Source organism: Rhinolophus hipposideros (assembly GCF_964194185.1).
Source record: "Rhinolophus hipposideros genome assembly, chromosome: 5".
Taxonomy (NCBI): domain Eukaryota; kingdom Metazoa; phylum Chordata; class Mammalia; order Chiroptera; family Rhinolophidae; genus Rhinolophus; species Rhinolophus hipposideros.
Genome location: NC_138051.1, coordinates 80,153,486 through 80,166,515, shown reverse-complemented (window position 1 = coordinate 80,166,515; position 13,030 = coordinate 80,153,486). Strand labels below are relative to the sequence as shown.

The window sequence follows — 13,030 nt, the reverse complement described above, 5'->3', positions numbered from 1 at the left end:
TTCCTTGTAGCTGCATGGCAATCTTCAATCGTATCAAAACAAAAACATACAATAATAATAAAATATAAAGACTTGCAACACACAACACATTTTTTATCATAAAATGTCAATCATGGGGAACAAAAAACAAAAAAGATCCTAACAACGTTCAGGGAGAGAGTAAAAAAACGAGTCAAATACAAAGGACCAAAATAAGATTGGCCACCATATCTCAAACCATGAGGGAAAAACCTCTCTGTGAACACACACACACACACACACACACTCATGGACATACTCCCCTCCCTTTTTTTCTACTTAGCACTCATCAGTTGACTTCATTTATTGACCTTCTTTATTGCCTGCTTTGTTCACTGCTGTTTCCCAGCACCTAGAACCACGTGTGGAAAGGAGAGGCCTCAATGTATGTTTTCTAAGTGAATTACTCAAACTTCTTGATAGCAGCACGAGAAGCTAGAAGACAAAGCGGCAACAGTGTCCAAATTGTTGGGGGGAAATTACTTTCAACTAGAATTTTATACCAAGCCAAAGTATGACTCTAACGTATGAGTTGAAGGATTGAGTAAAGACCTTTCCACTCATCCAAGGTGTCAACAACTGTTACCTCTCCTGCGCCTTTCCAGCAGATGCTTCCCCTAAAAAGGGAAGGACCAAAAAGAGGTAGAGGCAGGATCCAGAGAACAGAGGATCCAGCCCAGGAGGAAAGTCAAGGACACATCAAGGAGGAAATGGCAGTAGGCAAATAGATTTAACCAAAAATTATGAAACAACCAAATGTGAACAATGGGAAGATGAGAAATGTGAGTGTGTGTTGGGATGGGTGGTGCAATTGGCGCTAACCCTTCATCTTCCATTACAGGAAGTCAAAAACTAACATCAAAATTGCTAAGTCAGTACCTATAGCTATAAAATAATATTAAGAACAAAGAAGATAAATGTTAGAAAAAAATGGCTACCTCTGGATCATGGGAAAAGGGGAGAGAAGGGGTAGGGCTAGGGTTATTTTTCATTATAAGATTTACACTTCCATTTACTTTTAAACCTCTGTACACACATTATTTTAATAAAAGGTAAAAATTAATTTCAAAGTTTAAGTTTAAGAAACTGTCCAACTGCTCCTCATTGGGTAAAAGCTGAAATCTAACCTCCAGAGCAAAGCCTACCAGGCCCTTTGTGATCTGGCCATCTCTTACTAATCCGTCCTGATCTCCCCCCACCTGGGCCCCCACGTGTGAAGCTCCATGGAGCCTCCCAGCTGTCTCATCCCTCCCTCTACCTGAAACTCCTCCTGGCAAATTGTCACATCTTCGGAGCCTCAGCTTTCACATGACCTTGGTGACCCCTCTTCCCTTCTGTCCCAGGTGGGCTTACTTGTTCCTTCCTGTTTTTCCCTAGAGGCCTCAACCACCCCAGCCACACAACCCCACAGCCCCATTCCCGGCACTTAAAACAACTAGCTTTGTGCTTCATAATCAGGATTTTCCATGTTGTCCTCCCTTCTAAACTGGGTGCTTAGTGGGGATACAAGTCTTTCCTTTATTTATTTATTTATTTTATCTCGAGTGCCTGGCTCCTAAAACTATCTGTTGATCAAAGCAAATGAGCTGGAAACCAGAAACCCCACCCAGAGAATCCTAGAATTCAGCAGCGACCACCCAGTTCACCAGTGCAGTCCCCTCCCAGCCCTGGTCCTTCCTGAACCTACAGACACCCCCTCACACTATTTCATACCCGTACCCTGTTAGATTTCATCTCCCTTCTCTCTGCAGGGACTCTTGCCACAGCTCTGACCACCTCTCTATTTACTGCATCGATTCCAAGGTGCTTTCAATGGTAAGACTGCCCCATTATTTTACATACCACCAAGAAAGAAAGGAGAAAAAGCTGCCAATCAAACTAGGACTGCTTCCTTGCCACTGCATTTTCATTTGTTTCTTATTAAAAGAGCTCTTTGAGACTTACTGAGATACACATTTTATCATATAGCATTCTTGTACATACACAAAAGAGAAAGTGTAAGAAAAACAAATCAAAGAGATTGCTAACACTTTTCTGAATGTGACTCTTCTGAATTATTTTTCATCAAAGTCATTGTTTTCATGCTTTTCTGCAGAATCGTCCTCTCTGCTTACAAGGGAGCTATGCTTCGTAAAAGTATCCATTGTTGTCTCAGGGGGTTCCTTCCAGATCACCGGCCCCTTTCTGCAAGCTGTAACGTGGGTGAGGGCACCCACGTACCGCGGTCACCTAGCAGACAGTAACTAGCACACAGCCCGATGCAGAGATGTTAACATGGGGAAAATGGGCATCTTAGAATTGATGAATATGGTACTTTTCAGTCTCCATCAGGGTTCTCCCTCCCCTTCCTTTCACAAGGGTCCCTCCTCCTGCCCTAGCCCCACTCCTCTCCCCTCTTCTTCTAAAGAGCTTTGCCTGAAACAAGCTCTCCTGGAGGACATATTAAATCAGATCGCTGGGCCCTACCCCTGAGTGTCAGATTCAGCAGGTCTGGGGTGAGGCTGGAAATCTGCATTTTAACAAGGTCCCAAGGGAAGGCTGTACAGTGGGTCTGGGAACCCTGCCCTGGAAGGTTTCATTAGACCCCAAACCCCACTCAGAGTCCACTTGGGCTCTAGGCCCAGATTTCCAACTCTCCTGCGATCTGATCAGGCTCAACATGCCCCAGACTTTCTCCATTATCCCACCCCCTTCCTCCCTGCCCACCCCCCTTCCACCAGCAAAATTCTTCTTGCCAGGTTTCTCCCCTGACCCCATGGCCTCACCATCTCCCTAGAAGCCTAAATTAGAAATCCAAGAGTCTGTCCCACATCAGTCACTATTCTTTTTATACTGAATCCTCTTTCATAAGTTTCTCAAGCTTAGCCTCCCCTTTCAATCCTTCTGCCACCGTCCTGGTTTGGATGCCTCTAAATGGACTATTAACTGGATCTTGCCTTCTAACTGGTTTGCCTGGCCCTCAACTCCCCCAGGGCGAGACCATCTTCCCCACCTCTGCCAGAATTATCTTGCTAAACGGAGATTTGATTCATTCTCTACTCAAAAACCTTCCATGGCTTCCGTTGCCAAAGAGAATGACTATTTCATGGTTATCATATAAGCCAGGCACTAAGTTAAACATGCATGTCTCATTTAATTTCTGTAATAACATTCTAGGAGCAGCAACTATTTATGAGTCCCATTTTATGGACAAGGACGTTAAGGCCCAGAGAAACTAAGTAACTTGCTCAAGTTGACACAGCGAAGACATTGTAAAGTCGGGATTCTAAAGCGGGTGAAGCAGCCCTCAAACGGAAGCACTGCTCCAGACCCTTCCCTGACGCAGCCTAGCAAGCCCTTTGACATCCAGTCCCGCGCTGCTGTGCCAGCTCATCACATACCACGCGTCCCCACTGTCCTTAGCACAGCACATCCATCTCCTCTGGACCCTGCTCTTGCCATTCTTTCGGCCACACATGATCACCTTTCACTCCGGCTTAAACGGCCCTTCCTCTAGGAAGCCCTCCTTGCCCTGTCTGACGTTGGTATCTCATCTGCCTTGCACCCTGGCTGTATCTCTGAAAAGAGGAACTGGGATTTGTTCATCTTCTCATACCCCCAGTGCCCTACAGACAGCAAATGGTTTGTGGGTTTGATTGACTCTGACAGGTGAGGAAACTGAGGCCAGAGGACCCAAATCCTTGTCCAAGGTCAATGGGCTGGTGGGTGGCAGTTCTGGGACAGCACCCCACTCCTGAATTTCACCTATTCCTGGCTTTGTCTCTGCACCCCGTTGTCTTGTGTCCCCGGGGGTCCGCCAGTCTCATTCTCCAGGACATAAGGCATGGAGGTGGTCCAAGGCAGGATAATCCGTCAATCATCCCCATGCCCCTCTCCTCGGGGAGTTTCCTTCCAAGCTTGCATCTGGGCCCCAGTTGGACAGAGAAAGCACTGTGCCAGGGCCTTTCTCACTTGCTCTTATTCATCGTAAGCCACAGACCCAGGAGCTGCTCGAGGAGCTTCCCAGTGACCTGCACATTCGGTCACATGCCCGGGGAACTTAAGGAGGAGTACAGGGCAGCTTTACCCTCTGCATAGCCCCTTGTGGCCACTCATCCTGTGCTCACTTATTCATCAACAGCTTCCATTCCACCTAGAAGAAAATCCCTGTGTGGCACTCACCATGGTTCCACAGCTTCACCAGTCTCTCCGGCCCCATCTCCTTCCACTTTGCCCTCATTCGCTCATGCCAGGCACACTGGCTTCCCTTCTGGTCCTGAAACACACCTGCTGTTTCCTCTGCCTGAAACGCTGGTCCCACGATTCTTTCATGGGCTTCACCTTACCTCGAAAGTCACCTTCTTAACATGTAAATTAGACCCCCTCTCTCAGTCACCTTTGGTCTCTGGTTTTTCTCCTTCATGGCACTTCCTTCAGTTTGTCATTATGCATTCCTTGTTTTCATATCTACTGTCTGCCACCCCCGCCCCCTCCCAGAAGACAAACCCACAAAGGGAGGGGCCAGCTCTCCATCCTCAGTTCCCAGCACAATGATTGGGACTCAATAATCAGCAAAGAACTAGCAACTGCTTCCTAAGCTCTAATGCACGGCAGGAGTTTTCCCTAAACATTGGCCTCTAGGAAAAGAAGTTGCTTAATAGTTGAGTCTTCACGAGATCTCGCATTAGAGGTGCTAGTCAATCACTTTATATTGACAACTACCGTTTGAGAAGATCTCAATTAATGCCAACCACCCAACTGAATCAGTAACGAAGGGCGTAAGAAATTTTACACAAATGTAGTTATTCCTCAAAAAAATGACTTCACAATTACACATGTTGAGTGTCAAAAGCAGTACAGTACCTGGTATGTTGTGGAAATCATAAGTGTAAACCAACACAAATAAAAACCAAACTGTTGTGATGGTCTAGAAACTGTATTTGCGGTTCAAAATAAAATTTTTAGGGATAGCATCACAAACATGCTCAGAAAATCTCAAGTAACTGAAATGGAAGTGATCAGACAGCCCTGAAATAGTGTGTTAAATGACTCAAAAAGTGGCCCGAGGGAAGGCAAAGATTCAGGTGAAAAGTTTGATAAACCTGGCTTCACAAAACATGAGCAGAAAACGTTTCTCAAAAAATAATATATTGTTTTATAATACATAATGTGACTTAAAATATGCAATATAACGCAAATTAACATGTTGTTATAAGTAGACATTTGACTTTTTTATCTAGATCCCTAAATATACAAATTCGCCAAACTTCTTAGATTTGTCTTCACTGGGAAAATGGGGGACCAGTTTGGGGATTGCCTTCTATTCAGGTACATGAGAACTTCCTACATGTCAGGTACTGTAGGAGGATGTGGGGCTCAGAGAAAAATCAAGGTATATGTAATGCTGTTCCTTAAGAGCTTACAATCTTCTTGGTGAACCAAACAAGTCATGGCAATCACGAGATGGTGTGCTGCGTTGTTGGTGTGCTGGGAGATTTACAGGCGCATCGAGGAAGGGCGCTACGTATGCCAAATGAGAGGAGGGGATTAGAGAAGGCTTCCTGGAGGACAGGCCAGCTACCTTGAGACCTAATGGACAAAAGTAGGGACTGCCAGTTGGGAGGCGGAGCAGAGAGAAGACGATGTGCAAACTCTAGAAATTGAAAGTATGGTTGACAAGTTCTGGGGACTAGAAAATAGAGCAGTCAGGCTGACCTACAGCGTGCAATGGAGAATGGCACAAGATGAAGCCCCAAGGTCGGCATGCACCAATCCCAAAGGGCACCCTCAGTCGTGTTCTGGAGCTTTGATTTTGCCCACAAGCAAAATGGGAGAGTGACGAAGCCGGCCCGGTGGCTCAGGCGGTTAGAGCTCTGTGCTCCTAACTCTGAAGGCTGCCGGTTTGATTCCCACATGGGCCAGTGGGCTCTCAACCACAAGGTTGCCAGTTCAATTCCTCGAGTCCCACAAGAGATGGTGGGCAGTGCCCCCTGCAACTAAGATTGAACACGGCACCTTGAGCTGAGCTGCCACTGAGCTCCCGGATGGCTCAGTTGGTTGGAGCGCGTCCTCTCAACCACAAAGTTGCTGGTTCGACTCCCACAAGGGATGGTGGGCTGCGCCCCCTGCAACTAGAAACGGCAACTGGACCTGGAGCTGAGCTGCGCCCTCCACAACTAAGACTGAAAGGACAACAACTTGAAGCTGAATGGCACCCTCCACAACTAAGATTGAAAGGACAACAACTTGACTTGGAAAAAAGTCCTGGAAGTACACACTGTTCCCCAATAAAGTCCTGTTCCCTTTCCCCAATAAAATCTTCAAAAAAAAATAAATGGGAGAGTGACATGTTCAGTGCATGTTCGGAAGGGTCTCTTTGGCAAGCAGACTGGGAAGGGGTGAGCTTGGCAGCTGGGAGACCAGTTCGGAAACTATTGTAGTCAGTGGTGGCCTGCACGAAAGCAGGGGGAACGGAGAGAAGATGTTGGGTTGGAATGGGGTGGGGGCGGGGAGGGGGGTGCAGGAAGCAAAGTAAAGGCAAAGACCCATTTCTGGCCTAAACACTGGAGGAGTGACACAGGCACTGAACCGGAAATACAAGGAGAAACATTTGATGGCAGAGACATAGCTTATGCTTAGGACTTGTTGCTTCTGGGACATCCACGTGGCAATGCTCATTAGATGTTATAGAGTTGGAACTCAGCGAGAAGTTGAGGGCAAGAGCTGTGGAACTGGGATTCATCCCGATTCCAGAGGCAATTGAAGCGAGGGGCAGGAGATGTTAGGTACAAAAGGTGGGTCAAGAACAGAGGAGAAAAAGAGGGGAGATACTGGTAGCTGAAGTTTGAAAGAAAACTGGAGATACTAGAGGTTATTTAAATGCTGATGGAAAGAAGGACACTGTAGAGAGTGAGAAGAAGATATAAAGACCTGAGATAATGGGTAGGAAGTTCTCTGGGAAGTAAGGAGGAGATAAATTCAAAGCCTGAGAAGGGGTGAGCCTGGGGGGGAGGAGACATCTTCCAGCAGTGAATGGGTAGCTATCAATGAATGAAAGATACGCACGCAGGCAATGGGAGAGAGTGGGTAGGTCTGGTGGCAACCAGCTGATGGAGTTCCCGTCTGAAGCTTCTAGTTTCTCAATGGAACAGGAGGCAGGGTCATTGCTGAGAATAAGGGACATGGTCAAGGAGTAGGGCTTGGAAAAGGCCCCAGGTTGGCTCCCCCAAAAGCCCCCTCATGAGTTCAGTTCACACTGCAAAGGTTTTCACCACGTGAGGTCCGTATCACAGTCCTTCCAGAATCTGGCATCAGCCCTGTGATTCGGAAGCCCGACTTCAGCCGCAGATAGTGACTCCCTGTCTCAGCGGCAGACTCACATCGCTCACATTCAGAAACCTGATGTATAAGCCCAGAGATGCCAGCGCATTCAAGTACACGGAGAAACTGATCAGCCTAACCAGCAAGTTCACTCCAAGCAGAAGACCTCCAGGGGAACTAGATCATACTCAGAATGATGCTAATCAGATCACCCGAATGTTTAATCCTATCAGGCTGGCTCCTAGAAGTGCTGTCTGTTACAAAAGTCTGCCTTTCATTCTGTGCCTCCAGGGCTGATCAATCCTTTTGATGGGTACATTTTTTTCTTTAGATATGCTAGGAAATTCAATCAGGTTGAGGATTATCTCCTTTGGCTTATAGCCATTCAGGCCCTCTTTATCTATCTCTGAGCTCATCTGCTCTGGGTGTCACAACAACCCCTGACAGCAAATTCCCTTTTATAGCATAGAATCAGGCGGGCAAAGTTGTAATAAACATTTAACACGCATTACTAGGGGTTGATTTGAAGCCCCTTGAGGGCAAGGGGCCTGTATCTACCTAGTTCTGTGCTATAGCGCAGGGTAGGGCACATTTTTTTCTGTAAAGGGCCAGATAGTAAATGTTTTAGGCTTTGTGGCTGGATAGCCACTACTCAATGCTGCTACAGGTGTGGCTGTGTCCCATTACAGTTTGATTTACCTAAGCAGGTGGCCAGCCTGCAGGCGTACTTTGCCCCCCTCTCCCATCTCCTCCCCCATTCTCCACAGGCACTAGTACCTAGCCCAGTCAAGCACACAGTCAGTGCTCAACAAATATTTGAAGAGACCGAGGCCTATCTCCCCCAATCTATCGTGACATCCTTGTTTCTGCTATATTTCTTCCTATATTGGTGTCACCACTGAACTGAGCAGACTGAAGCAATCCACTATCATATGGGGTGTCATGCGGGGTCTCTAATCCCGCTCCCCGCACAAGAACGCAGGATGTGGTGAGGACAAAAAGGAACACCCACAGAGCCATAGGTGGGGAGGTCATACCACTATGGTCTTGCTGGTGGCTGGGTTAGAGACACAGGTAGCCGGAGCCACACAATCCGCAACCTGCCATCCGCTTCTCTGCCAACCGACCTCACTTGCTAGCTGCAATCCGCCGTGCCAACTGCAACCTGCTCTTGCTAGCTCAGCCACCATCTTCTTGCTAGCCCCCTTTTTGCTGCTAGCGTAGCCACGGCAGTTATATTAGTGGCCAATGGCTCACTGGTTACAACTGACGGCCAACTAGCCACAGCTGATGGCCATTTACTACCTGAGCCAGCACCTTTCCACGTGAGGCTGAGAGCCTGGAAACTGCACTCCTGGCTCTGTCCCCACACCCACCGTAAGGAGGGAGGCAGGTGTGAGCTAGTATGATTTTTCAGAGCCTTCCAAGCGCTAACATACTCGGAAGGTATGTTGACTTCCAAGCGGTAACACATTTGTGAATGGGTCATTCTATGACTAAAGGCTCTATGTCCAAGCTATCGGACTTTTAAAAGTGGCCGGACTAGCCTTTTCAGTTCAGTCGATGCTTAGGAAACTGCCTTGGTTTGGAGCCTAGGGCTGTGCCCAGATTCCCACGCTCGCAGCTTCTTCAGTGCAGGCCCTACTCCTCATGCTCCCCCTGCAGCTCCTCGCTCGTCTCTATGGTTATCCAATTAGAGGTCATTTTTCCCAATTAGAGGTCAGTTTTCTACAACTATTATGTTCAGAAACAACATTAAAATCTTTGTTAAAGTAAAACCAAAGTGTTAATAAAATAACCAGAGCAATCCACCAGCCTAGAAGTTACTCTTCCCTGTTCTAGATAGAAACTTGTGTCTGGTTATAAACGTGAAACTTGTCTTGTGAGAAAGAGACAGAGCAACTGATTGCACTAAAATGCTGCTGTTTGTCTTCTGACTTCTAGGAAGAGATCATTATCCTATTCGTGGTAGCAAATAATTAAAGACTATTTACAAATTCTTCCTGAGTGGCTAAGGACATTCTCAGCACCTGGGCCTCTGTTGCGAGTAAAGTAGGGTTTCTGAGTTACACCAGCCTCTGCCTTCAGAACATTTGATCCAGAACTCTCCAGCTCATGTAAGGCTATGGAGAGAAGAAAATGTAATTGTCTCCTAAAGGGCCATTTTTCAAAAACTGACTTCAAAGAGTCAATCTTACCAAGATCGCTTCCTAATTTGGAAAGAAAAATGCTACTTCAGTAACTTAAATTAGTTTAAACATCTCACGTTTGTTAAATATCCTACAATATTAATTAGATATCGGACTAGAGGTTCGCAACCCTGTCTGAGGTAGGAGACTGAGAACCACCATGCAGTGCTTTTGAAATCTGGAGATCCCAAGGCCCTCTCCCTGATCCAGCAGTTCAAATCGGGCAGGGACCAGGCTGCATTCAATCACCGCTGGAGGCTAGCACACCACCTGATAGGAAAGTGCTCAATAAATATTTGCTGTAAGAAGATGGTATCGTGGCTCCTTCTGGGGAAGGTTCAGGGAACCCGAGTCTGGAGTTTTCAGAAAACTTCCTTTTTACTGTTTTACTCTTTTGCACTGTTTGAATTTTTGCCAGGTTTATTCTTTTCGAAGAGTTCCTTTAAAAAAATAAATATTATCTATAACTAAAGCAGCTAAAATAATTTAAATCCTGTTAAGTCACAATAATTACTGTTTTATTTATATGTAAGTCTCAAAGCTTGCTCTGTAAGGTAAAATCCCATGGTCTTAGTTAATAATATGTCTTAAGTGATACTGCAAAAGTGAAAATAATACTTGTAAACATTTATTTTGCACTTACTAGGTGCCAGTGAATAGTCTAAGTGCTTGATATGTAGGAACTGACTTGATCTTCTTTTATCAGCTATATGTGACGTGAGGTAGGAATGCTATCCTCCCTGAAGGTGAGAGAGAAACAGGGCCAGGGCATTCCGCTGCAAGGTATGGGATGGAGCTGTCTGACTCAGGAGTCTGGGTGCCTAGCCACTACACCACACTGTCTCAACTACTATGCAGAATTAGAAACATGGCCAATCCTAACGCCCTCCACTGGTTTCATAAATAGTCATCTGAAGAGATGTGAACAAATAAATATTTGTTGAATGAATACACTGAGAATCATCCCAGGGAATTTCAGGCTGCTTCTTTCCAAAGGGAAATAGGGGGAGGGAAACCCTTGGGAGAGCCAGGCAGGCCCCGGCCCAGGGATCTGGGTCAGAGACAGGACAAGTACCCCAAGGTTGTTTCCAGTCTGGTTCGCAGTGTCTGTTCCCGTGGTATGACCTTACCTCGCCTCAGTTACCTGCATGAGCAGGACTTTTGGTCTCTCCTGTTGCCAGAACCTAGAGCAGTGGCTGGCACTTCAGAAGTGCTCCACGGATACTTGGCTGAATGAATGACGCAAGTGCTCCAGCCCTAGCCTGCTGCAGTAAGAATCTCAGCTACTGTACGCCCAGCCATCTCTCCGTGCTGGGCCTGTGCCTTGAACTTGAAAACAGCCCATCATTATCCCCCATTTATCTAGAGGTGACTTTACAGAGGGCAACTACCAGGGCTCTTGCACCCCTTCCTCAGAAGGATTCACTCCAGTACCCATTGAAAGAGGCCCCCATCTCCACGGCCACAGGGACATGACACAGCTGATTCGCACGCAGATGTATTGAAAAAACCCGAGAACACAGGCCCCACTGGGATCCAAAAGGGGGTGAGGGGTCAGGGGAAACAGTCCTTTGCTCTGTCAACCTGAGTCTTTCATGGTGAAGAAAACAGTCCTGTCTCACTTGTGTAATTAAAACAGAGAAAAACAAAGTGAGAGACCCTTCGTGTTTTACAAGGTTTGGAACTGTGGGACCAACAATGCTATTTCCCCCCCACAAGCATCTTTTTGAGGAGCACACCTCTGACAGTGTCCCCCATCGCAGTGAGAGGCGCACCCGTGGAGAGGCACGTGTGTGGCTTTTCTTGGGGTTTTCTGGGGCGCCACATGGGGGTACGTGCCATTTCACCAACAGTCCTGGAGTTCGAGTCCTTGGCAGACTCCCCGCGCGAGAAACCGAGACAGAAAAGGGGGCCTACAGGAGCCCCGCTCGGGGCACTGCAGGGATCACGCGGTTCCCCGTGGGCCCCCGGCCGCGCCCCCCCCCCCCCCGCCCCGCACCCCGTCCCGGGCCCTGAGTGACCGCCACGCACCTTGGATGGTCCTCTTGAAGAAGGCCTTGCAGGCCTCGCAGGAAGCCACGCCGTAGTGGTAGCCAGAGGCAATGTCCCCACACACGAGGCACAGGCGCTTGGGGATGGCGTTGAGCATGTACTCGCACTTGATGGCCGCGTCCTCCATGATGCCGCCCGCACAGTCCTCGTAGCCCTTGCGACACGGGGGGCCTCCCAGCGCGGCGCCCGCAAACATGGGCGGCGAGTCCAGCCCATTGGCGTGGGCACCCAGGGCCAGGCCAAAGCCGCCGCTGGCGTCGGACGAGCCGCTGGGGCTGTGGTGGCTGAGGGCATCGACGCCCGAGGACGGGCTGGACGGCTCCGTCTTGATGAAGGAGCCACAGCTGGAGCTCAGGTGCCGCTCGTCCGCGGACATTCTGTTCAGCAGCCTGTGGACACAGAGCGTGGGCGGTCAGGTCTGCGGAGGCCGAGGTGTGACACCGTCCCCGGGAATCAGCTCGGGGCCGCGGGCACCAGTGGGCGGGGTGGCTGGGAGGGGCCCTGCGCTAAGGCCTGGGCGAGATAAAATGCTGGTCCCGAAGGTCAATGGGTCATGAAACGGCACAGCCCAGAGCAAGTTTCAGGCATGAAACCCCTCCACCTCCCAGAACCTTCTGCGCCCTCAAAGAAAAAACCATGAGCAATAAGCTTCAGATTAGGGACCCAGCCTTTTGCAAATGGCCGGCTGGAGGGTGACAAAAAGTGGTAACAATTCAGCCAAAATACTTGGCTGAACTTCCCACACAAGAATAAAACATGATGGCTCCGACCTCAAGTCCAGATGTGCCAGGCCCTGGAACAGACACCCTCAGGGCAATGATCTGATAACCCGTTTCGTTCGGTTCCACTGGGGCTTCCGGGAAGTCCAAGCTCAGACCTTCCCCCACGTGCCACCATCACTGAGGTGGGGAGCAGAAATGCCAAGGCACCTGGCCAGGGCAAGAGGCCGGGCTTGTGGCAAAGGCCTCAGCCAAATTCCCTGCTTCTGGGCTTTGCCTCTGGCCCAGGGCACATCGGGAGGGTGGTTCCAGGCCCCCTCCCTCAGTTCCCTCCCCTGAGCAGGCTGGCTTCCACCCAGCCCCTCATCCCCAAGAGTCCGTGCCTCCATTAGGCAGCAGGAGGGAGCCTCCCAATCCCAACTCTGCACATCCCCCAGTTGTTTCTTAAACTTAAGTTTCAACCTTTAAGCGCCCCAGCCTCACTGATAGTGTCAGAGAGGATTATTCAGGAGGCAGGATCACTAGGAAGGGTCCAGTTTCCTGTAAGGAAAGCCCCTCCTTCCAGAACCTGGGCGGGTGAGAAGGCAGCTGGCTGTGACCCTCCTACATCACAGCTCCCCAGAGGAGGGGAGGGGCCTCTCTCCACAGAGAACAAGAAAAGCAGGGAGATGAAGGTGTGTGTTTAGGGAAGCCCAGCTGCAACCCATGCTGCAGACTTCTGGAGGCCCTGTCCAGGCCCAGCCATGGGCGGTA

The 13,030-nt window shown here is 48.7% G+C and overlaps 1 protein-coding gene across 2 annotated transcripts in view; it reads right to left on the bottom strand.

The window, feature by feature from the left end:
* ESRRB (estrogen related receptor beta) overlaps positions 1-13,030 on the bottom strand; it is a 169,027-nt gene that overhangs the window by 44,981 nt on the left and 111,016 nt on the right. For both annotated transcript variants that reach the window (XM_081047974.1, XM_081047973.1), the window contains exon 2: positions 11,538-11,947. In XM_081047974.1, coding sequence (XP_080904100.1) covers positions 11,538-11,947 — 410 coding nt within the window. The remainder of the gene's footprint in view (positions 1-11,537; positions 11,948-13,030) is intronic.